Raw genomic sequence first — 24,955 nt, forward strand, 5'->3', positions numbered from 1 at the left:
CCCTCCCTCCTGCCATGCAGCGCGACAAAACTGGTTTTCTTGGTTACAAGTGCAGCTGGCGTTTGCTACTTAAAGACAACGATGATTGACAGGTTTGTAGCTTTGATCTGGCCAGGGAAGCCTCTGTAGCTCTACGAATAAAGGCACAAATGTGTTAATCATCGTTAAACTCACAGCCCAGTCTGAAGTGTGCTGTTGCAAACTCATTCATTGTGTGAGTGAGAGGCTGTTCTCGGCAGATTGAGCGTCAAAGCGTAACAGAATTTGAGTGGACTCACTCAATGAAGCATTTCATAAAGACAAGCATTTTTCTATGTTATTCTTTTTTTTAAAACTTCACAGAGCTATTCAAGTTATCTGATGAAAATTCTTCAATTTTAATATCGCAATATATCGCAAACCCCTTCAAAAATCGCAATGATAGTTTTAGGCCTGTTGCGATAACAAATTTTAGTGTGCGATAATTTATATAATAAATTATTGCGATATGCGATATTATCGCACCCCCCCAATTTTTTTAAACCAATTTACAATAACTCAGTGAGAGTACAGTATATATTAATAGATCAAGTTGACCCATTTATATGCGATAAATGTTTACTCTTAAATTCAAAAAAGTTTTTAAGAAATCACAACTAAAAACAATAGACCATGCATCTTTTAAGTATAAGACAACAATATTAACACCGCACAGAAACACAGAATAAATAAAATGTCTTTTTCAAGAAAAAAATTAAATTGCACTTAACAACCCTTTCTTGCCAAATGTCTCATATTTGATACTTAGAATTTCATGATTTTGAGACTAGTTCAGAATTTTAAAATATTTTTTCTCAAAAAAAAAAAACAATGGCTGCAACTCATGCATCTGCAGATTCCATGAGAAAAAAAACAGGATTTAGCAAGGGTTATTGATATTAGAGCGCTTATTACACATATTGTTTTTTTCTTTTTTACAAATTTGAAAAAAGGTTTCATTAGACCTTATTTTTCAAATTTTGTGATTCCCTGACAATTGCTTCATATTGCAGCCATTAAAGGGTTAAGCATTTAGGCAAATGAATACTTTTCCCCTCGTAGCTTCTGCTATGGCGTTCCATGTGTAATATTCTGATTGAATGTTTTCCGAGGCACCCTGAAGCGCACGCAACAGTGACGTTGTTTTGTTCATGTGACGCGGTAGTGAGAGACACACAGCCTGCCGAGAGCCTCATGTTGAGGAAGTGTTGTTAGCGCAGTGTGTTAATAAAAAACAAAGTTGTCAGCACGTCGTGTGGTTATATAATTGCCAGAAAAAAACACATAATAGGACACCATAGAGCTTCCTTTTTAATGTTGTCCTTATAATGATGATCTGCTGCATCATAAATCATTGTGACTTTCCACCTCCATGATGGAGCGTTCTTCTTCAATGCTCGCTGGTTAAACCGTGGATAAGCAACTGAGCTGTTGACTCCAGGCACGGCTCCGCCCATTTTGACGGATGCGTCTCCGGCAAAAATAGAAAATAGCCTAAAGTTAGTACATGATCATACACTAGCAGTTCACATGTTAAGATGGGCAATTAGGACACTCCAAAGAAGCTATTCAAAGCTTTTAGCAGGGGCCCAGAACTTTTAGCAGGGGCTTAGAACTTTGTTTCCAGTTCAGCACAACAACACCGCCGTTTTCAAACATTAGCAAACACCTTCTGTGTCACCTACGCTTCAACATTTGTTGTTCAATATTGATTAGCTGCGGCTGCAAATGCACACCTTCCATCTCTGTTGCCATTGCTGTTAATGACCAGAGGAAAACTAAATGACAAGAGTCCCCTAAAACTGGGCTCCCCAACCGTTTTTGTATCACGGAGCTGTGTGATTTGGGTCTTTTTGTCACGGACTGGTGCTCTGTCAAATTTTGCACCTTTATAAAATTTTGCTCCAAAAGCTTTTGTGGCGGTGAAAAAGCTCTATTCTACCATCCATGATCAAACCTAAGTTAATATTCCTTTCTTTAAAGAAAGTTTGTAGTGTTTACTTTGGAATTGCTGCATTCGCGGCCATTTTTAACGTTACGCGCATGCAAAATTTGTCAGAACACTGGCAATGTGCGGCAGAAAAATACAGCAAATATAAAATAACATTTGTTTTTAGCCCCGTTGTGTTAAGTGCAGGGAAAATATAACTCACCCGCTGAATCAGTGGGAGGCCTGAGCTTGTTTCGTTGAGACGAGATGGTCCCATCTAGTTGTGATGGGAAGGTGAGAGAAGCCCGCTTTACAAAGATACAGTGTTTGAAATTGTAGCACGGTAGCGCTCTCTTAGCGATGTCAGGATATTCCGGAATGACTTTAATCCGGTACAGTACGTTTAAGGTCACAGTCATTTGCAATTTCTACAAGCTGATCCTTCTGTTGCATAGACATGCTCAAATCATTCGGTTATTCACAAACGGGTCACGAATCCACTCCTTCGCAGTTCGTGGGTCTTTAGTGATTGGGAAGTAGCGTAGATTTTGTTTTCTTCGAGGTTGTAGGCTCATCTTCTGGCTCGTCAGGTGCCTTTTTCCCCGTAAAAAATCTGTCCAAAGACGTCTTTTTTTTTTCAGTCATTCTTGTGTTGGGGCTAATTATTTCCAAGAACAAATGTGATGTGTCCGCCCTACGTCATACACCACGTTATTATCGAGGACAAGCGCACATAGATATGACGGAAAACATTCAGGTGACTTGAAGTTCCGCTCTGAGACCCCCAATTTTGTCAAATTTAAAATTTTCCTATATGCATGTGTGATACATCATTTGAAAGCTTAAAATCTCAATTTTCTGGGAGAAGAAACATTTTGAACAGAAGGGCATTTTGAAAACAAAATTTTTTTTAAACAGCAAAACCCTACCTGGAGGTGAGAGCACGCAAAAGCAGAATTAAAGACGCCACAATTTTAGCAAGATATTATCGCGTACTTACCTCTTTTCGATCCAAAAACTCCATGTAGCTTGTATCACCGAGTGTCAAGACACAGCTGTGAATGGCCAGAGCCGCATTTTTTGGGTATTTCATGGGTGAAACATTGTAATATAACAAGGGTCACGATGCAGAAATTACAGACATCAAGGAGTGGTCGAGATGTTCTTTTTCATTTATTTACCCTTTTAAAAGTTTTTTTTTTCTATTTTTCTTTTTTTGGACCAAATTATTCATCATCTAACATGTCGGAGAAAATGCGACTAACAAAAAAAATACAATTAATCGCTAGTTATGAGGCAGACTTTTTTACGGACGCCATTTTTTTCATTGTGACGTTATTTATTTAAAAGTTTAAAATATGTCAGTGAATAATTTTTTAAAGTTTTTTTTTTTTTTTTAAAACAAAATATTAGACATCAATTAATGATTCTAAGTGAAAAATGACAGACATTTTGAATAATAAATATAAATAATTACCTTTGTTTTTTGGCTGAGTTGAAACAAAAGCGGCTGTGCGACGTCTGTAAACGGGGGTTTCCAGGGTAAAATGGACTAATTAAAAATAGTTCGGGGGCTTCATGCACCATGAATCTGCTATGGCAGCATATAGACATATTGTTCTGTCAAACACAACAGTTGTTTTGGCTTAAAATGCAGCAGTTTCTTTTAAAGAGGAGTGCAAGAGCAGAAACTGCTTTTTCAGTCTTGTCTGTTTTCCGCCATATTCAAAACAAGATGTACTGCTAGCAGTCCAATCAATGGATTTCTATGATGACATTCTATCCTGTAGTATTACGTATATCTAGAGTAGACAGGGATATTGGTGTGTTAATGAGCACAGGCCAAAGTTAATTTGGCCAGAATGCAGTTGTTAATAAATTATTATTTCTGTGCGGCCGGGTAGCAAATGCGCCACGGACCGGTAACGGTCTGCGGCCTGGCGGTTGGGGACGACCGGCCCCAAAACACCCCACACCCCTCTAGTGGCTTGGCGGTGAATTACAGAGGAACGCGTTCCTTATGCCGTCGTGCCGCTGTCACCGGAACGCAGAAGCATAAATAAATGCCTTAGCCAATTAGATGCCAGGAATGCTCGGTAATAGCCAATGGTGGAGCATCTATAAGTATGTTATGTTCAGTAAACTCTGGTAGCTGTGAGTACCACTCATACTGAATTTTTGCCTTTCGTATCCTGAAATTTCTTTTGGCAATAGTTTCCCGTTGAGGCGTGTCTCGACCTGAAAATTCTGTATGTAGAACGTTCTTAAGTAAAGGTACCACTGCAGTTAGCTTTTAGGGGGCTTTGGTTTCATATGTGAAATGGATTTTTTGTCTCTCTTTCAGAATCTGTCTTCTGAGGAGTCCTGAATTGGTTTCAAAATATGAGGCAATGTGATACGACGGAAGAATCTTTGAGCTTCAACAGCATGTTTCTGTGCCTAGATACTCCTCATACATGCTTTCAAAGATGCCATTTTACACTTTGGATTCAAGTCAAAGGCTGTTTAGTTTATTCAAATAAAAAATAATTTATTTTAAATCCAAAAGGGGAAAATGTCTTGTCATCTTTAGATGAAAAAATGCTATGGAATTTAAATTAAAAAAAAAAAACCAAAAAATCCTTGAGACTTTCAAGTGTCTGTCTCAATTGCAGAATTGTACCCAGACTTCAAGTGATGAGTAGCTACAGTATACAAGAAAAAGTATGTTGTGTTTTTTTTGTTTCTAATAAATTATTAACCATTAGGAAGGGTTCCCACGAGGCGTTTTAACATTGACAAATACAGGATTAAGTTATTGATTTTTAAGTTTTTAACCAGTAACCCCCGCTCTTAAATTTAAAGGGTCATTGGCAATACACACTTAATGGTTGCTAGCGAGTCTTAACAGCAGTAGTAATTTCAAAGTTCCAAATGGCATTTTTGATTCCGCAAAGCTTCTTGCTAGTAAGCCACATGGTGCTTGTACAATGTACTCATTCCTGCCATATGATGGAAATGCAAATCAAACATAATTTAGAATATTTCATGTTTCTTTGTTGCACCATTTTATCCAAACTGAATGTACAGTGTATACTGCTTGTTGTATAGGAAAGGAGATTTCATGTACATATGTTTGTGTTGGTGGTTAAAGAGAATAATTTATCTGGGATAGGCAGAATATTTATGATGACACTGTATTCTTGACAAGATTTTATGAGTATCTTGTTATAAGGTGCCTACTATAGCAGTGTTAGGCAGTTAACATTAAAAAAAAAAAAAAATCTTTCTCAGTAATTATAAACCAAATTCAATCTATCAAAGTACTTTAAACTACTGCTCATTATTTGCTTTGGTGGTTATTCTGAAGTAGTTGGTACTAATGTTGGGCCAGCTCCCTAACGAGATTATTTAATGGGGACTCCGAACATGATACTTGCAAATTGCACCCAATAATATGAAATGTGGATCCTGCAGCTGCCATTTTTAAAGTACACAATATGCAATAGTTAAAAATTAGTGTTGTGAGCAATGTGAGGAAAAATGCCAAAAGACCACCTGTGCTCTTATGCCGCTTTTTGCTGTGGTGTTGAACGCTTTTATACTCTGTATTGTGCCTCTGATGGCTGCTTAACTCAGCAGTATTACCGCTAATTTGCCTTTTGCTACATTATGCTACTCAGTGCTGGCAGATTGTTGCATACAGCAAATGAATATGGCAATCATACTCTTGGGAGGGTTCTTCTTCCAAAAAATTGCATAACAGAGTCGCCTCTCTCTGTTTACAAGAAAAAGTAGTTATCCCGCATCTATCCAGCAGTTAGTAGTGTTTACGCCTAGCGTGTGAAAGTGTTTACTAAGATTGACTATCTCCTTGAAAGCGGGTGTGACCACAGTTTGTGTCCCAATAAAAGACTTGTCAATATGGCTGTTTTTTTGTTTTTTTTTTTCTTCTTAACTAACGACACCGAGCACATCCGTTGGACTGATTGGATCAATTTTAATAAATAAATACAGAAAAATAAGTACATTGCTTCAGAGACTATAGGTCCTATGATTACAAAGCAGCGGACATACGTAACACACCAGGGAGAGGCAGGCTGCAACTGTACAGGAATAACGGCTATATTGACCGCATTTTTCAGATTATAAATCGCACCATCAAGGGATGAGTTCATTTTCAAACATAAGGCGCACCTGATTGTAAGGCGCTTTAGTGCATCAATGTACTGCATTTGTTCACCTTTTAACATTGTAATTATTGTTTATTAATTTATTTGTTGTATTTATGAGTTTGATGAATGTGCGTCTTGAGCACTTTATTGGAGCAGTATAATACAGGTGATCTAAAAACATACACTGCTGGCCAAAAGTATTGGCACCTCTGCAATTCGGTCAGATAATGCTCAATTTCTCCCAGAAAATGATTGCAATTACAAATGCTTTGGTAGTAATATCTTCATTTGTGTAAAAAGATAATTTTTTTTCAATTCTCTTTTGTGATTTTTCATTGCAAACAAAATCAATGAAGATATTACTACCGAAGCATTTGTAATTGCATTTATTTTCTGGGAGAAATTGAGCATTATCTGACAGAATTGCAGGGGTGCCAATACTTTTGGCCAGCAGTGTAGGCTCGACCTCATTAAGCACAACTAAAACCCATACATAAATCGCACTGGATTTTATAGTGCACTGCAGAGGTGGGTAGTAACGCATTACATTTACTGTTACATTTACTTGAGTAACCTTGAGAAAAATGTGCTTCTTAGTTGTACCACACATAGGTTTTACTTCTATTTGAGTATACTGGACTGTCTCAGAAAATTAGAATACACAATATTCTAATTTTTTGAGACAGTCCTGTGTATATATACAGGACTGTCTCAGGAAATTAGAATACACAATATTCTAATTTCCTGAGAAAAATTAGAATATTGTGTATTCTAATTTCCTGAGACAGTCCAGTATTTGTGGGAAAAAAAACACTACTCTTACTCCACTACTTGGGGGTACGGTAGTCATTACATTTTCCCTCTTTATTCTACATATTGACTTTATTTTTGCCAGAGATGCCTACAGTAGCTCTACCAGGTTCACCAATGAGCTGTCGCAACATGCCTCCATTATTCTATTCAACGGTAACAATGTTTTTTCTCCTCTAGAGATCAATCATGCTCTTTGGACGGGTAATGTTCATAGTGTTCTGGTCTGAATTTGATGATTTTTGAATCATCAAATTCAGAGGACTGGCATAATGCGGTCATGTAATAGGCTCAGCCTGGGATCCCCAACCAGGCCGGTGACCGGTATTGGTCCATGGCGCATTTGTTCGACCGCAATCTGACCTGTGCCGCTTGACTAATCCGAGTAGAAATTTGCGTACGTTGCCCTCTAGTGGTTAGCCGCCATTACTGGGGTGTTTACACACCTTTAGCAGTCCAGTGTCAATGTAAACAGTAACGTCAGCTGCTGTTGGCTGTGTGCTGCCGGCGACAATGTCATTGGACAGCTTTTTTCTTTTTTTTTTTGTTACAGGGAAAGGGCCACCTGTTGAGCCAGAAGAGGAGCCAACAACCAGGTCCGTTCTGCATAATATGTGGCTATAAGCTAGCAGGTTGGGGATCACTGGGCTATAGTACAGTATAATAATAACAGTTCATATAGGTGAATTGGGCCGAGAAAATAAATACACCATTATTTAAACACCAAAAAAAAAAAAAAAAAAAAAAAGGACATTGTAAGCTGATGCTCACAATGTTACTCATTACTTGAGTATTCTTTTCAACGAATACATTTTTACTTGTACTTGAGTAAATTTTTGGATGACTACTTAAACTTCAGTAATATTAATTAGAAGTAACACTACTTTTCAGTAAAATTTTTTTTGCTACTACAGCCACCTCTGTTGCACTGCCAATTTTTGTTGTGCCTCGTCAGAAAAATACGGTACTGTATTTTCCAGAATACAGTATAAAATCACACTCTTTTTCATAGTTTGGCTGGGCTTGCAAGTTATATTCAGTTGCAACTTGTATTTTTTTCTCCCCCAACATTGACAACCACAAGAAGGGCGATCTAGGCTTGCCCTCTACTACCAGAGTAGGTGGAGTTGTTCAGAAGTGATACTGAAGATGAAGACAATAATAGATTTGGTAGAGATTTGGAATGAGATCGAGTTATAAAATTAAATTGTTAAGCTGTGTTGTTAGACTACGGTTATCTTAAAAACAAAAAAATGTTACATTAGTAGATGCAGATTTAGCATGTAGCGTGTTGTTCTCCATTTCATTTCTATAATGCAATGGTCTCCAAACTATTCCACATAGGGCCGCAGTGGGTGCAGGATTTCACTCCAACAAAACAAGACCACACCTTTTCACCTATCTGGTGTTTTACAAGTGTTGATTCAGTCAGTTGATTGCTGTCAGGTGCTCCTTGTTTTAGTACACACTACATTGGTTAAAAGCTCTGTGCTTGATCGGTATGAACAAAAACCAGGACCCACAGCGGCCCTCAAGGACCGGTTTGGAGACCCCTGCTATTATGAATAACATTTTTCATGCGGTCTACCTCCCAAAGTGCGACTTATACTCCAGTGTCACATATATATATATTTTTTCTTCTTCAATGTGTATTTTATGGCAGGTGCGACTTGTCGTCACATGCGAGAAATATGAAAAATAATCCGTTATTGGTCCAAATTATAGGCTTACATTGCTGAAATACAAATGATAATAGGTTTCACTCTTGCTTGGATATCATCCATGATTTAAGCATTTAACTGCAGAAGGAAACACATTAGCTGCACTGCAGGCTACAGGAGAACTATATAGTGTATGTACAGTAGCTTATTCTACAGCTTTGGCCCTTGTCACTGTACAAAATGTATCTACATTTATCATCTCAACTTCAAATAAGACATGAGTGGATGTGAAACTACACAAGAATATACCGTACATGGAAAAAACAAATCCGCATGGAGTTTCTCCTCTGCTTATAGGGAACACATAATTCCTAGAGGAACAGTAGTATTATGTGCGTTCAATGTAACAAAAGGACAACAGCAGTGCCATAACCAAGACACAATCTGGAGGTATATGGTGAGAAATAACAATAGCATGCACAGCTAGTCACATGGTTCCCATGACGATGAGTGATAAATCCGTACATCCCAAATACTTAAGTGTTGTCACGACAACAAGAAAGGATGAGGCAGAGTGATCGATGGACTGAACGTTGAGAGGACGGAGAATGATACAATCATCTCAGTCTGAGGCATATTAGAGCGTATAGCATATAACATATATTAACAGTCTCTCAGCTTATATTTAGAGGTTTTGAAACAAAAGAAGCGAGTTGTGCAAAGGGAAGGAGAAGAAACAAGTGCTTTTTATCTGTGGATTCATCGAGACCATTTTCTTCTCTTCTTCAGCGCGGTTACAGTGTGCTCGCTCGTTGTTGTGCGCTCAGTGCTTCACCAGGCAACAACGTGGATGATGTACTACACTAAAGTCACGGTGCTGTCGACAAACAGTAGCTTTAAAACCGTGTTTTCACTCAGTGTGCACTGTGCACTTTGAAAGTCTCCTGTGGTCACCACGTTCAGTCGGCTGGGAGCGTGTGTTTGTGTGTCTCAAGCGGTGTCATTCAGAGCACATGGCAACAGTTGTACTGAGCCAGCGGGAGGATCTTGGCTTTGTTGTTTGTGGGGATGTTGAAGGCCAGCGCTTTCTCACACAGCGGCAGCTGGAAGAGTCGCTCGCGCAGCTTGAGGCTGTGCCGTTTCCCAGCAGGCTCCACCCTGGCAGCGCCCTCGTCCCAGGACCCCGTTGCGTTGTGGGACTGGGATCTGTCCGTCACAAAGTCGTTCCTTGCGCCCGTGTCCGTCCTCTGGTCCTTTTTCCCGATGCGGCTTGTTTTTTGTTTCTGAGATGTCGCGCAGGCGGCAGATCTGTTGTTGTTTGGTTCTGGTTCTCGGTGGTGGGCTTTCTCTGGGCTGGCTGGTTCCGTCCAGCCCTGACAGCAGGGGACCCTCAAACCGGTCTCGGCTTCGCGAGGAGCGGGGGGTTCAGGAGCGGGGCTTACGAGATTGTCAGCGTGACCGACTGGTTGGTATGAAATCACACAAGCGCTGCGTGTGTGTTCTACTTCTGTCTCCGCTTTGTCCTCATCTTCCACTAACATCTCCTCTATTCTCCCTAGCTTGGCAACCCTTTCCTCTTGATTGTCCGCTCCTTCGAGCGCAACTTCAGTGTCCTTCTGTGGTTCACTTACCAACAGTGACAACAAACCTTCACTCTCTTTGGCCAGGTTACTTTCTTCCTCTTCCTCTTCTTCTTCTTCTTCCTCACAGATCCGAAGGAGAGCAGGGAGGTTCTTGGTGACGGGGGGTTCCTCGACGGGGGGCGGGTGGAGGGAGTAGGTGAAGTTAACCTGCCGCGGCGCCGGTAAGGACTGCGACTTGGCAGCGAGCAGGTCGCCAGACTCGACCGTTCGGGAGAGGGGTGAGGTTGAAGAGAGGGCCCCCGACAGCCAATGGGGAGGGGCCTCTGGGCTGAGCAGCACATTGTCCAGTCCCTGTAGCCAGTGATGAGCCTCAATCTCCTGCAGCGAAGCTCGCAGAGAAGGATCCTTCTGGAGCATCCTTGAGATCAGACTGACAGAGAAATGACAGTCAATAGGAAAAAGTTAGAATTAGGAGAAATTGATGAATTGTAAATAACATTTTTTTACCCTACCCTAAATAAACTGGTGATTGTAACCTGCACATTAATCGGACCACTTTTCTATTTATAGACATTTTTATTCATATTTTTACTCTTGTTTTTGCACAAATGACGCTGCTAATTTTAGGACTGTATCGCACTATTCCTGTGTTGCACACGCAGTATTTCAGTCCAAGCAGGCTATAATTTCTCACTTATTGCCCTAGAGTATATATTTTCCTATTTTTTTTCAATACATATTTTTATACTGGAGTGCCAAGTCAAATTTCGTTGTTGACAATGACAATAAAGTTCTATTCTATTCTATTTAAATTTCCGTCCTTTAAAAAAAACAAAAAAAAACAACAACTGACATTAAGATTGACAGGACAAAAAAACGCTATCACACATTGACTAAGTGAAGGTTTTGGTTTGTAACGTGAGAAAATAGGCAGAAATGTTGATCATTGTTTCTCAAGTAAATACTAGTGCTGTCAAATTTATCGCGTTAACGGGCGGTAATTAATTTTTTAAATTAATCACGTTAAAATATTTGACGCAATTAACACATGCACGGAATGACCCGTTCATGCGTTGCCTCAAACAGTTTACAATGACGCCTTTTTAGCACACTGAGAGTGAAAAGGCAGAGAAATGCGAGTGGACACAGGGGTTCATTGGACCGCGCCTTTTATTGGCTTAAGCTTTGGCAACTCTTTCACAACAAATATAAGTATTGTGGCGAATGACGTGGGGAAGAATGCCAGGAGACGATCTTTTTCTTAACTCGCTTAATTGAACACGCGCAGATCATACTGTATCCCATTTGCAGCCACCACTGACAGTCATGGTTGCCCAACTTCCCATCATGCATTTGGGCAGAATATAAGTCACTACAGTATCATTTAGTGAAAGCACAACAAAAATAATATTCCCATCTCTCAAAAAAATAATGTTCACAAAAAGAAAAGCGCTCAAAGCAAAGAGAACTGGCATTCTCAATCAAAATAGCTATGCAAAATACACATATACTGTAACTTACTCAGACTTTGCCTTGGCTAGATCTCTAATTAATTTAAAACTCGCCAGTGACACCTTGTGGTGAATTTCAATCAGTACCTTACGTGGTTAAAGACACTAGTTTATTTTTTGATCGAAAATTTTACAAATTTCATTAAAATGAAAACATTAATAGGGGTTTTAATATAAAATTACTATAAATTGTACTCAAATTTATCTTTTAAGAACTACAAGTCTTTCTATCCGTGCATCCCTTTAACAAAAAGAATGTTAACAATGTTAATGTCATCTTGTGGATTTATTGTTATAATAAACAAATACAGTACAGTATGTTGAATGTTTATGTCCGTCTTGTGTGTTATCTTTCCATTCCAACAATAATTTAAAGAAAAATATGGCATATTTTAGAGATGGTTTGAATTGCGATTAATTACGATTATTAACTTTTAAGCTGTGATTAACTCGATAAAAAATTTAAATGTTTGACAGACCGAGTAAATACGTGTTCAAAATGTCATATTTATTAACAAAGATCATTGGTTTGCTCTTGTGGAGAACAACTGAAGTAAGGGAACATTTCCTGTTGAGACATTACAATTCACAGACTTTGGACAATTTAGTTAAATAACGCTACTACTTTGAGCATCCGTAAGTTGTCAATTAATTGAGTCCTCGTTACACTTCCAAGTAAAAACTCACAAATTTAATTCATCTTCCATTCCGCTTATCCTCGTGAGGGTCACGGAGGTGCTGGATCCTATCCCAGCCAACTATGGGCAGTGGGCATGGTACACCCTGAATTGGTTGCCAGCCAATCACAGGGTACAATAAGACAAACAAGCATTCACAAATTTCACACAAACTCTCATACATAGGAAATTTGGAGTGTCCAATCAGCCTACCATTCATGTTTCTGGGTTGTGGGAGGAAACAGGAATATGCAGAGAAAACCCAGGCAAGCACAGGGAGACACACAGCAGTGTTGTTTTCGTCAACGATGACGATAGTGAAAATATTTCGTCAACGAACACTTCTTTCATGACGACGAAAAGATGGTAACGTGCTAAAAACATGTTTTGAGAGACTAAAACATAACAAGATGAATGCCAGTTTTCGTCTGACGAGACGAAAACACACCAAAAATGTGCAATCCAGTGTTGTTTGTGTCAACGACGACTATAACGAAAATATTTCGTCGACGAACAATTTTTTTCAAGATGATGATAAGACGATAACGAGCTAAAAATGCGTCTTGGGAGACTAAAACATAAGGACACGAATGCCAGTTTTTGTCTAACGAGACGAGAACAAGACAAAAATGCACCATAGTTTCTGTCACGTTTACAATGTATGCTCAATGTAAACATTTTTATGTGTAGTTAGCCTGCATAGTAGCGGTGTCTAGTTGTGTCACTCATGTGATGTGCTACGCACCCCCAACCCACCTACAGTACTTCTGTTCTCTCCAGTCTCCCCATTGCTTGTTTTTAGACACACACGGTAAGATTTGTCTTCCATCTTGGCAAGCGAGAACATGCAATGTTGCTTTAGCCTTTAAAGGTCTGTGCTGAGTGATAATCACACAATAAATGTAACTCACAGTGTTAGCATAGCATTCACGTTCGCCTTAGCATTAGGCTATTGCTAACGGAAAGCGTCCTCTTAAACTCTTGGACAACTTTTTAAATAAAAATTCCTGGCATCCGGGTGAGTATGATTAATTGAAAATAATGCGCCGTTTTCCTGCTGAGTGTGTATTATCACGTGATGGATTTGTAGATGCTCCAATATGTGCTCGTCTGTCAATGTTCATTGGAAATAGTTGGAACTTGGTAACCTTTCTTATATATTCATTTTTGGAGTAAAACTTTGGAATTTTACAGACGAAAATAATGAGTAAACGTCAACTAAAACTAGATGAAACTAGTCTGAGCTTTCGTCAACAAAAACTAGACAAAGACAAACACATTTTGGAATGACTAAAATTTGACTAAGACTAATAATAAGTATTATCGTCCAAAACGCCAAGAGTAAGACGAAAATTAAAAGGGCTGCCAAAAACAACACTGGTGAAATTGTTTCTGTCACATGTTCTTAATGTGTGAAATTTTATGTAAACCTTAATTTTTGGACTATAAGACGCTACTCTTTTCCCTAATTTTGAATCCTGCGGTTTATAGTCTAGTGTGGTTTATTTGTTGATTTATTTGGGTTAATAGGTAACAATTTATTTGACAGTGGTGTCATAAGACTGCCATAAGGCAGTCATAATTATGACATGACATTATCATGGGCATTAATGAATGGTTATGACAGATGTCATTAAGTGTCATCCGGCAAATTATGTCATAACTCCATTTAGGTCCAGCTCAGATCTTTTACATCCGTTCAAAAGGGAGATAATTTGCTGGATGACACAAAATGACATCTGTCATAAGCATTCATTAATGCTCATGGCAGTGTCATGTCATATTTATAATGGTCTTATGACAGTCTAATGGCGCCACTGTCAAATAAAGTGTTACCGAATTCCATGACTAGCAATAAATTAAACAACTAGAACAGTAACTGAAGAAATAATTAGCACAGAACATGAGTTTTGATTTGTTATTTACATCTGTAGCTCTGCAATACATGCTAGGAAGCATGTTGGACGACAGCAGTGTTGACAGCAGGTGGCAGCAGAGGTCTCCCCCAAGAGAATCAAGCTTTGTGGCCAGTTGGTTTAAAGCTTAATGGTGGTTCATTTGGTCTTATGATGCTGCTGTCAAACAAAGTGTTACCGGTTGATATTTTTTGGTGTAAATATCTCATAATACAGCGAGGACAGCTGTGGCTTATAGTCCAGTGCGGCTTATGTATGAAAAAAAAAAAAAAATGCCGTTTGTATGTCAAATTTGGTGGGTGGCGGCTTATAGTCAGGTGCGCCTTATGGTGCGAAAATTATGTAGTTAGCCTGCATCGTAGCAGTGTCTTATTGTGTCACTCATGTGACGTGCTGCGACCCACCCTCTCCGACCAACCAGTATGTCGTCTCCAGTCTCCATGCAGGCTTGCATACACAGTAAGATTTGTTTCCTTAGAGTATCCCAGAGAGAAATGCAATGTTGGTTTAGCCTTTAAGGTCAGTGCTGAGTGATCATCACACACTATATGTAAGTCCTAGCGTTAGAATAGCATTCATGATTCGCGTTAGCATAGGCCAATGCTAATGGTGAGCATCCTCTTATGAAACTCTCCGACAATTTTTTTTTTTAAAAAACACAGTTCGTGGTGTCCAGGTGGGTATAAATAATTGAAAATAATGTACTGTTTTCCTGCTGTGTGTATCATCACCAAGTAGTTTTGTCCTTATAGACGCTATAATATGTGCTCGTCTGTCAATGTTCATTAGAAATAAATGTTAATATTCATTTTTTTGAGTCATTTTTTAAAATATTACAGATGAAAAGTTTTTTTTTTTAATAAAAGTTGACTTAAACCAGACAAAATTAGTCTTGAGTTTTCGTCACAAAAACTAGATGAAGACATACACATTTTGAGATGAACACTAATAAGTATTATCGTCCAAAAGACTAAGACGAAAATTAAAGGGCTGCCAAAAACAGCATTGCCACACAGGAAGGCTCCAGCCCGGGATTGAACCCTTAAGCTCAGAACTGTGAGTCGGATATGCTACTCGCTTCATTACTGTGCTTCCACTGACAAAAGTATCTGTAAAAATTAAAAAGCATCTTTAAAAGGTGGTCTAAATTTGGATCGCACTATAAATGTAGTCCATTGTGCCTTGAACACAAATCAATGTCATCCCGATTTCTTCGGGGGGGACCACGCAAACTCATGAGGTGCGTTAGGAATATCCTCAAGGTTGTTCTGTTCGTCTCAAACACAAAATCATGTGACCATGTGAGCGCATATTGTGTTGCATCACATCTCCAAAAGTGTTTGTGGCCAAAACAACCAGCAACTGGGCCCACGGTGTTTATGCTTACTCAGTGGGAAAATCAATGAACAGTAACTTCAAAACATCACATCAACGTTCACATGGACATTCAACTCTGGTCCATTTCTCTTTTTCTTGTTCGGAAAAAAAGCATTCTTTGATGGCACAGAGAGTACACTGGGCACCAGAACTCTTTTGGTTTGGTTTAAATTTACAGCGGTAACTCGACATACGATCGCATCGACATCCGACGTAAAATTTTACTCCTCATTTGCCTCGACATATGACGACAGCATCGCGATTTCATTGTTTTCCCGCAAGACGGACGCACGGCGAATTTTCTTGTGGGAGAAATCAACATGGTCCCAAGAAGTTGGTGAAAAAAGGAAAAATGTGACGCCTACCATTGAAAATAAGAAGGAAATGATACAAAAATATGAATATGGTGTGCGTGTGAGTGAATTGGCTCGACAATATAGCCGGAATATGTCTACGATCTTAACAGTCCTTAAGCAGATGTATTGTCTGTCATCCACTCGCTGTCTCCTCAGTCCTCTGATCGCCAGTCTCTGTATGTTAAGGTGACAATAGAGACGCCTTTTATTTCCTATTTCTTATTATTCTAACATCGGCAAGGAATTCATCCGCCGTAGCCGACGCCAACACAAATATTAAAAGAGGAAGTTAAAAACTTCCCACTCTTCCACACCCCTCTCTCGTCAGTCACACAGTGTGTTCAGGAACAGCATGCAAAACACAACTGCCACATTAGAACCTAATTTGTTACGTTATTATTATTATTCCGATTTGTATTTATAATTTATATGTATTGCTATTTGTAACTGTACCTGCAGTATTTATTAAGGATTCAGCGTAGGTTAGTGGACTGAGGAACAAATTAATGGAATGATAATGTATTCTTATGGGGAAATCCTGCTCGACATCCGACCATTTCAATTTACAAACCAGGTCCTGGAACAAATTAAATTAGTATGTAGCGCTACCACTGTTGTTTGCATGTTATTTTGGACCTTGTGGTCTTCGTTTTTTCCGACAGTACCTTGTTGTTTTTTCAAATTTGAAACCACCTTGAAACTTTGCCTCACTGGATCCACCCTACCTCATTTCACCACACATTAAAGCAAGCAGACGTACCACATTGTTGGAGTTGTTAATACACGAACAAAATACAGTAGTACCTCGACATACGATCGCTAGGATACACGATTTTTTTCGACATCCGACGCAAAATTTGACTCGCCATTTCTTTTCTACGTCCGACGATATACTCAAAATATGACAATTTATAAAAGCGCCGCAGTTTCTTTGTTTTCCCAAAGGACAGACACACAGCTGATTTTCTGGTGAGAGAAATCAACATGGGTTCCAAGACGGTCAGTGTAGATGGTGAAAAAAAAGGTGACGATTACCATTGAAATGAATATGGAAAAATATGAGCGTAGTGTGCATGTCCGTGAACTAGCTCGACAATACGGCCGGAGAATGTCTAAGATCTCGACGGTCCTCCTCCGAAGTTAAGGTGACAATTATTATTGTGGTAACATGGCCAAAGAAATCGCCAGTTTCGTGGGGTTTTTAATCATTTATTTCAGAACTTGTGCAACACAAGACGCCTACTGTCTGCCGCAGTTGACGCCAAAAACAAAACATTAAAAGAGAAAGTAAAATCTCTTACGCACCTATCTTACTGTCACGTCAGCCACGCAGTGCGTTCAGGTACACCACGCAAAACACACCAGCCACATTAGAACCTGATTCGTTACATTATTACAGGAATTATTTATTATGCTATATTATTACGATTTTTAATTATAATTTATTGTTTTGCTAAGTGTAATTGCCATTTGTAATAGTACCAGCAGTATTTATGAAGGATTTAGTGTAGGTTTTCGGGCTGTGGATCGAATTAATGGAAATAATATGTATTCTTATGGGAAAATCCTGCTCGACATACGACCATTTCGACTTACAAACAGGTCCTGGAACGAATTGACTTCGTATTAGAGATGTCCCGATCCGATATCTGGATCGGATCGGACGCCGTTATGGGCAAAAAAATGCGCATCGGTATCGGATCGGCCAACACGGAAAAATTCCGATCCAGACTTCCGATCCAGTTCCGGTCCGGGTTTTCCAGCGCACCGATTTACATAATCCATTCCACTTTTTGCTAGGGTTTTCCTAAAATCCGGTCCGCATTTTACGGCACACCTTCAACACACTACATTTACATTACCGTCTCCCAATTTACCGAGAGACTTTATCGGTAAAAATGTCAGCTGTGTGGGATCATTTCACCTTAAAGGATGTCAAAGACGAAGAGGCAGAGGGCAACATATGCCACAATAAAGTCAAGCGTGGTGGTAAAGCTCTAAGAAGTTTTAATACAACCAACCTAATCAAGCATTTAGCGAAATACCACCACAAACAATATAAGAAGTATATTAAGAAAACCGAAGACAAAAAGAAAGGTCCTACACAACTGGCAGAAACTTTTGCTATGCGTGACAAACTGGCACTCGACAGCCCCAAAGCCCAAGGAATAACAAGAGTCATTGCCGAAGAATTCATTCTGGATGACGAGCTATTATCTCTCGTACCTAAGGACGCACCATCCAACACTTAGAACCACGGTACAACATACCCAGCCATCATTACATCCTTGAGCGATTCAGCCGTGGAAGATTCGAGAACGATTCACAAACATCCAAATTCCGATTATTGAAATATGTCAAGTAAAGCAGAACTAATACACAGCGCGGTCTTCGGGACGCAATGAGAAACGGACTGCATTGCATCCCGAGAGTAAACATCATGCTTGTCGTAGACCCGGGTAATACCAATGCTCAACTCATGGCTTTAGCTCAACTCATGCCGCTGGATAAAAAACACAAGAATACCTGACTGCTGCTGACAGCCGCTACAAACTACGTCAACATTGTTTTACTGTAGATAATAGATATCATATGTATATAGAACTAGATGCAAAATGACAGACTCGACGGCGTTAGCAACACAGAAGTATTGAAAACTAGTTGCGTAAGTAAACAGCCGCCATCTTAAAGCAGAAGACTTCCCTAGTAGGCTGTAGTGAACCTTCCAAGCGAACCTAATTAACTTTTTATCTAAAATACTCCTAAAACGGCAAAATCATGACTTGAATCTATCTTCAAAACAGTTTTAAAACTTTCACATTTCGAAAGTAGACAGAAGGGAAATTACGGAATAACGGGAGCAATTTGAACAACTTTAACAGTTGATTCGCAAAATTAAATGAATTGAATGTAGTTTAAAGCTGCTGATACAGAATGGGGACTTGAGTATTTTATTTACTGTTTTAAAATGTTAACTTGATACTGAAATAGTCGTTTATTTAAACCTGAGAGGCTTTTTATACAATTTGTGTAACTAATGCACGAAACATTAAAAGCATCTAATAGCTTGGGGGGTTTGTGGGATTTTCCACTGAGTTGTTTGTGTGTTTTGCTTTTTTAAGACAGTTTACAATATTATTTGCACGTTTTACTGACTGACTATGCCATTTCTGTTTGTTATTTATAATGTTTTGTGTTTGTCACTGAATAAACAGGTCAGTTTCTTGTTACCAACCGTTGTGTGTTATTCAAACTCACCTAATTCAGATGGCTAGTTGTTATCAAGAGTACTAAAACCTTTTTCAACATGAGTCTGACAACTAAGTAAGGAGGCTAAATAACTTTAAACTTTAACACATGCTCAGATAGGCCGGTATCGGTATCGGCCAGTATCTGTATCGGATCAGAAGTGGAAAACAATATTGGTATCGGATCAGAAGTGCAAAAACCTGGATTGGGACATCCCTACTTCGTATGTAGAGGTGCCACTGTATTTATAACATCATTAACATATTATAATGTTATGCTGCATTTATGATGTATTTTCATAGTACTTGTATTAAGTTAAAAAAATGGGCCAGAATAATTTAATGGTGGAGCTTGATCTTTACAAAACCCCAACCACTCTACCACCTGAGCCATGCCACCCCAGTAAGCCTAACCCAGGCAAATGACCGCTGCGTGTCTAATGAAGCGCTTCTGTGCACAGGCCCAACTAGAGCATCAAAATTATTCGCTGAAACTAATGAGATGCTTTTCCGGTCAGTAGCTATTTAACACAGGGTGGCTCACCACATCTATTCAGCAAAATCCAAGATTACACTGTATTTAATAAAAGTAGCACAACGATGAGGAAGTAATAGTGTTGCGTTTTGTAGCATCATTTCCTTCTGTGGTTAATCTTACTCTCTGCAGTCGCTTGAGACGCGTTCAGGGATGGAGTAACGACAATCAAGAATCATCACCAGAGTCTCGCTGTCGTTGGTCTCCTGGAAAGGAGGAACCCCACAGACCAACATATACAAGATCACACCCAGGGACCAGATATCTGCAACACAAAACATAAAACAGAATAAATATACACACTACATGAAGCACCTGAAATATGAGAGCAGCGAATGTGAAAAAATTTGAGACTGCAGATGGCAAAGCTTTTTGGTACTCTTGACTTCTGACCCACACCCACACATGCTTCCTGGTGCTAAGCACTTCCTCCTGTTGTCTCCCTCCCTTTCCTTCCCTTCCACTTCGTCTCTTCAAACACATCAACAGCAAGACAAGAAGATTGCATTGCAAATTTATAACGTGTTAATCAGATACTTTTTCTCAAATCTACTCAAATAATTTTCTCTATCTTATTTTGAGTGGTAAAGACTAGTTAACAAATTAATGTGCCAGATTATTCCGCTTACTTTAAGTATATATTACTATTTGTTAGAGGTGCAACAATTAACCGATTAATCGACAACTATTTTGATAACCAATTAATCGGTTAGGACTTTTTCTTCACCTTAAACTTGTCTAAAATCTTGAAATTATAACATACATATAACTTCTCAGTTGTAATTATTATCAGATTTCTTTATTTTGTTATGTCAAAGTAGAACATGAACAAAAATCTGCTTTACTTTGAAAAACAACAATTCACGTTTTTGCCAATTTTCAGACATCTTATTTTCTAAACTGGCATGTTAATAAGGCTGCGACAACTAATCGATTAAAATCGATGAATTATTAGTTGCCAACAAATTTGGTAACCGATGCAGTTGTAGAATACAGTTAAGTCAGGAAGCTGTAATAAAATATATTTTTTAAGGAAATAGTCATACATTGCTCCTTCATTGTTACTTACAACAAGGCTAAAACAACTTCAAGGTAAATTGTGAAGGTAATTGAAAAAAGTAACATTGTCCTAGTAATCGTTTAATTAATCGACCGAATAATCGATTATGAAAATAATCGTTAGTTGCAGCCCTACTATTTGTTCTTATTAAGCCCATACATCTGAAAGTTGGTCATTTTTCACCTAAATCAAGAAAACTTTGCTTTCCAACAATGTTTAGAACAATATTTATTCTTGAATTAAGAACATTTCTGACTCTCAAGCTTTTTTTAAGATTAAAAATACTAATGCTTTACTTAAAACAAGTCTGTTAAGCTCGTTTTTCTTATTTCAAGAAATTTGAATAAAATTTATTGACGCACTGGCAGATAATTTCACTTATTTCTTGTAGATTTACACTGAAAACAAGGGAATCAGTGTTGTCAGTAACGTGTTATTGACAACTAAATAACGCGTTCCTGTAATCTAAATACTTGCTTTCAGTAACGAACAATCTAATGCGTTCATTTTTCCAAACCAGTAATATGATTAAAGTTAGTTTCCTTAGTGTCCCTCATAATGTATGTAGAATGAAGAATATTGTAATCATGTACGAAGAGGATTTTGAAAGGTTCCCAAAAGGTTCGTTTCCATGGTAACCACTCATAGTTACTTCCTGTTTTGGTCAAGAGTCACACGCGCTAAGTGTTTTGGGACTGAGATAGGCATGACGAACGCGGGTGCACATTCAAGCCGAGTGCAGCCACCTGTTGAGATGTGTGAGTGAATGTTAATCTGTGTGCATCCATGAATGAATGTGAGTATTTTTCCTTCATTCCGGAGGGTTCCAGCGATAGGTTGAAGCCGCTACATGCGGGGCCGTTTCATAGCTCTGCCATTGCAACGGCGGGTAGTCATCGCCTCAAGTCGGCAAGCATTGTTTACATCATATTCGTGTTGCGCATTTATGCCGTGATGTGACGTCTTTGTTTAGCATCTTTGGAATGTGTTATACTGTAAGTGCGATTGAGTGTAAAGTGCTTAGTTGCCACTACGTTTTGTCGCCAAATTGATCGCGTTTGTGTAAAGTGTACTTCAGGGTTGTGCGCGTGCAATCGCGCCTGCCCCAACCTTTGTGTTTATTGCACTGTCTACTGCACAATTCATTTGTGTGTTGCTGATTATTGCGCAGTCAATTTGCATTGTTTTACATTGGCACTAATATGCTGTTAACCCCAACCCCTAACCCGAAAAGTTAGCGGGGGTTTAATTAGTTGGTGGACTTCATTTCAACACATTCCATGCAGTTTGTCAGTTATTTGTTAGTTACAGGGCTCCTGAGTGGATAAGCTAGCACGAGTCAATGGTGGTTGAAATTAACTCCATCGACCAATTAAAACCCTGCTAACTCGAAGATTAAGCCTTATGTGAAAAATGTTGATCTTCCTCTTTAAATTAAATTACCGGAAAGTGTATTACATGTGATGACATTTTTCTGTTGTCATTCTTATGTTGAGGAAGCAGAGGGAGGAAAATTGGTCAAAAGTAACCTCTAAATTTCTTTTAATGTAACTTAGTTATTTTGATAATAAAGTGATCAATAAAGTAACAATCACTTTTTGAGGCATAATCAGTAATTAAATTACTTTTTCAAGTAAGCTGTGACAACACTGAACGGAATTGAACTAGCTTTAAGGAGGTGTATTTTTGCAGTGTGCCTATGTTGTGCCTATGTACTTTATGTGCCTATGAATCTTATTTTGCTCTTTGCATTCTGTCTTTATTTCGGCAAATAGGAGCTAATTGCACGTCAACTTGTCAAGTTTGATAGATTTCAGAGTATATCTAGGTCGTCAAGGAAAAAAAAAGATTAAAAAAGGCAGTAATATAATGTGACTTGTCATGAGATTGGCCTTTCAAATTTATTTGATTGAACTGTAAAATACAGGAAGTGGCCGAGTCTGTCCTTTCCAAAGGCTCACCTTATGAAAGGCTTAGATTAGCATGCATAGATTTGAAGGTGCAGATCAGACGGAGACCAGAGGAAAGATTTTTGCATTGTGACCGATAAAGATATCCAAAATAAAGTGTTATATAACAGCATATGAAAATGTACAAAAGAGTCAAATGATATTACAACTTTAAACCCACTACACACACATACACATGCAAGTCTTTGATTTCATTTTAGTAATGTTTTAATCTGTTGCTTCTGAATTCCACACGATGCTCCATTATGACAGCATTTTTTATAAGATACCCCCCGCCTTCCGCGACGCTCAAACTTACCCTATTCTTATTTAAGGAATTGTCACACCGACCTGAAGCCTTGTCTTCCCTTCTTTTTTTTTTCCTCAGTGTTCCTATTTTTGGTTTAAAGATGAATTCCTAAAAGATTGAAAAAGGTTGAATTCCTTGTGTATTACTGAAAAAGAGCTAATATGATTCTCATTCTACCCATGCTGAATTGTGATGCACGTGAAATGACTGGACTTCATAGTATTGTTTCATGGTAGTCTAACAGCCGTCGCCTTCAAGAATGAAGAGTAGAAAATTTCTGGAGCTAAGCCGACATAGCTGAGGAGCAAAGGATGTGAAATGTTTTCTATAAAAATAAATCTGGTGTCATGTCAGAGATGAATAACAAATACAAATATGTACGTATGCACTATACTAACGACAAATGGGACGGGAATCTTCAACAGGGTTTCTACACGTATCGGCAAATCTCATTAAATGCTTTTTAATGCCACTTTAAACAAATTTAATGCCCATGCACAACAGCAGATAGTATCACATACACAAATTGTAAGTAGAGTTTTCCGATAGTGACTTTTTAACGTATATCTCGATATTGTCCAACTCCAAAAATCCGATACAGATATCAAAACGATACTGATATATGCGGTCGGGGACTTAACTTATTATGGCTAATTGTATCGTGATGCCCCACTGGATACTTTAATAATGATAAATGTAACAACTTCAAGGTTTTTCAATAAAGACTGTGAACAATAAGGGAACAACTTCAACTAAAATTATGGAAAAAGTGCCTATGTTGTACCACTATATTTATTTTTGAAATTAAAATAGTGTAAACGTCAGTTTTTTGCATCAACTGCAAGTGCAAAGTGCCAATAAGGCACTGCCATATCACATATGGCTCTCACAGTGCTCCTGGCTCAAAATAACAACAAAAGCACACAGATTCAGTACAGTGAATGATGGATGTAGTGAGTTTATTATACTTCATGATTTTTTAATCATTTATCGTTCACTTAATTTTTGCACCATGAATGCAAATGGTATTCTCACATAACAAATCCCAAGCATCTTAGTTTAGAGATATCTAATGGTCAATAAGCATAACTGCGGTGCTAGGCTGTGACCAGCCCTTGAACAAAGGCAGCAGGCTTTTACATTCAAAGCAACATGCATACATACCCAAAACCATTAATGAAAAAAAGATGTCAATATTATGTGATATAATTTTAAACTGATTTTATCAGCAGATACTATCGGCTACCCAACAATATCGGACAACTCAAATAAATTATGTAAAAACAGTTTCTTTAACCGTCAAGTTCACATAATTTTTAATGCCTCAAAATTTAGTTTAATACTTTCAAGGCCTGAATTTTGACAAAATACATTTAATGACTTTTTATGCTTTTTAATGTCCCACATACACCCTGTTCAAGATTGGTAGAAGTGAACAAAAATGACTCCGATACATAAGTTACGAATACAAAGATTTTAATAAAGATTATTCAAAACTTTTTTTAAAAAATGCATCGATTTGATGAAACATACTGTACTACAGTGAAAATACATCATTGAGCCCCGTGTGTCTCCAGACATAGCACCGCAATGTGTAATAAACATACAGCCATTGTATGTCCTTACAGTCCAAACAACTGCACTCAGTTGTCGCCACACAATATACACAGTCACGCTCGTCTCTGTTTCGAGCACTTACGCAACAGGATGGACAAGCCATGAACTGCTGTACTTTTCCCAGCTCACTGGAAAATGTAACACATACTCTACATACTGTAGCAACCATTTGTGGCCTCCTCACAACTTAAGACACTTTTTCCAATACAATAGCTATTCATACTCAAATTTTCAAGAGTTCTC

General features: G+C 38.5%; 2 protein-coding genes across 4 annotated transcripts in view; one reads left to right on the top strand and one right to left on the bottom strand.

Annotated features, from left to right (window-relative positions):
- Positions 1 to 5,852, top strand: part of ano10b (anoctamin 10b) — a 39,707-nt gene extending 33,855 nt beyond the window's left edge. The window contains exon 16 of the mRNA XM_057836355.1: positions 4,293 to 5,852. Within this exon, the coding sequence (XP_057692338.1) occupies positions 4,293 to 4,316 (24 nt within the window). The 3' untranslated portion in view covers positions 4,317 to 5,852. The remainder of the gene's footprint in view (positions 1 to 4,292) is intronic.
- The window catches only part of snrkb (SNF related kinase b), a 50,427-nt gene continuing 27,295 nt past the window's right edge, over positions 1,824 to 24,955 (bottom strand). For all 3 annotated transcript variants that reach the window (XM_057836356.1, XM_057836357.1, XM_057836358.1), the window contains 2 exons: positions 19,900 to 20,041; positions 1,824 to 10,586 (listed from right to left, as the gene is read on the bottom strand). In XM_057836356.1, the coding sequence (XP_057692339.1) occupies positions 9,578 to 10,586; positions 19,900 to 20,041 (1,151 nt within the window). In that variant the 3' untranslated portion in view covers positions 1,824 to 9,577. The remainder of the gene's footprint in view (positions 10,587 to 19,899; positions 20,042 to 24,955) is intronic.

The sequence above is a fragment of the Corythoichthys intestinalis genome, chromosome 5 (assembly GCF_030265065.1).
Source record: "Corythoichthys intestinalis isolate RoL2023-P3 chromosome 5, ASM3026506v1, whole genome shotgun sequence".
NCBI lineage: Eukaryota > Metazoa > Chordata > Actinopteri > Syngnathiformes > Syngnathidae > Corythoichthys > Corythoichthys intestinalis.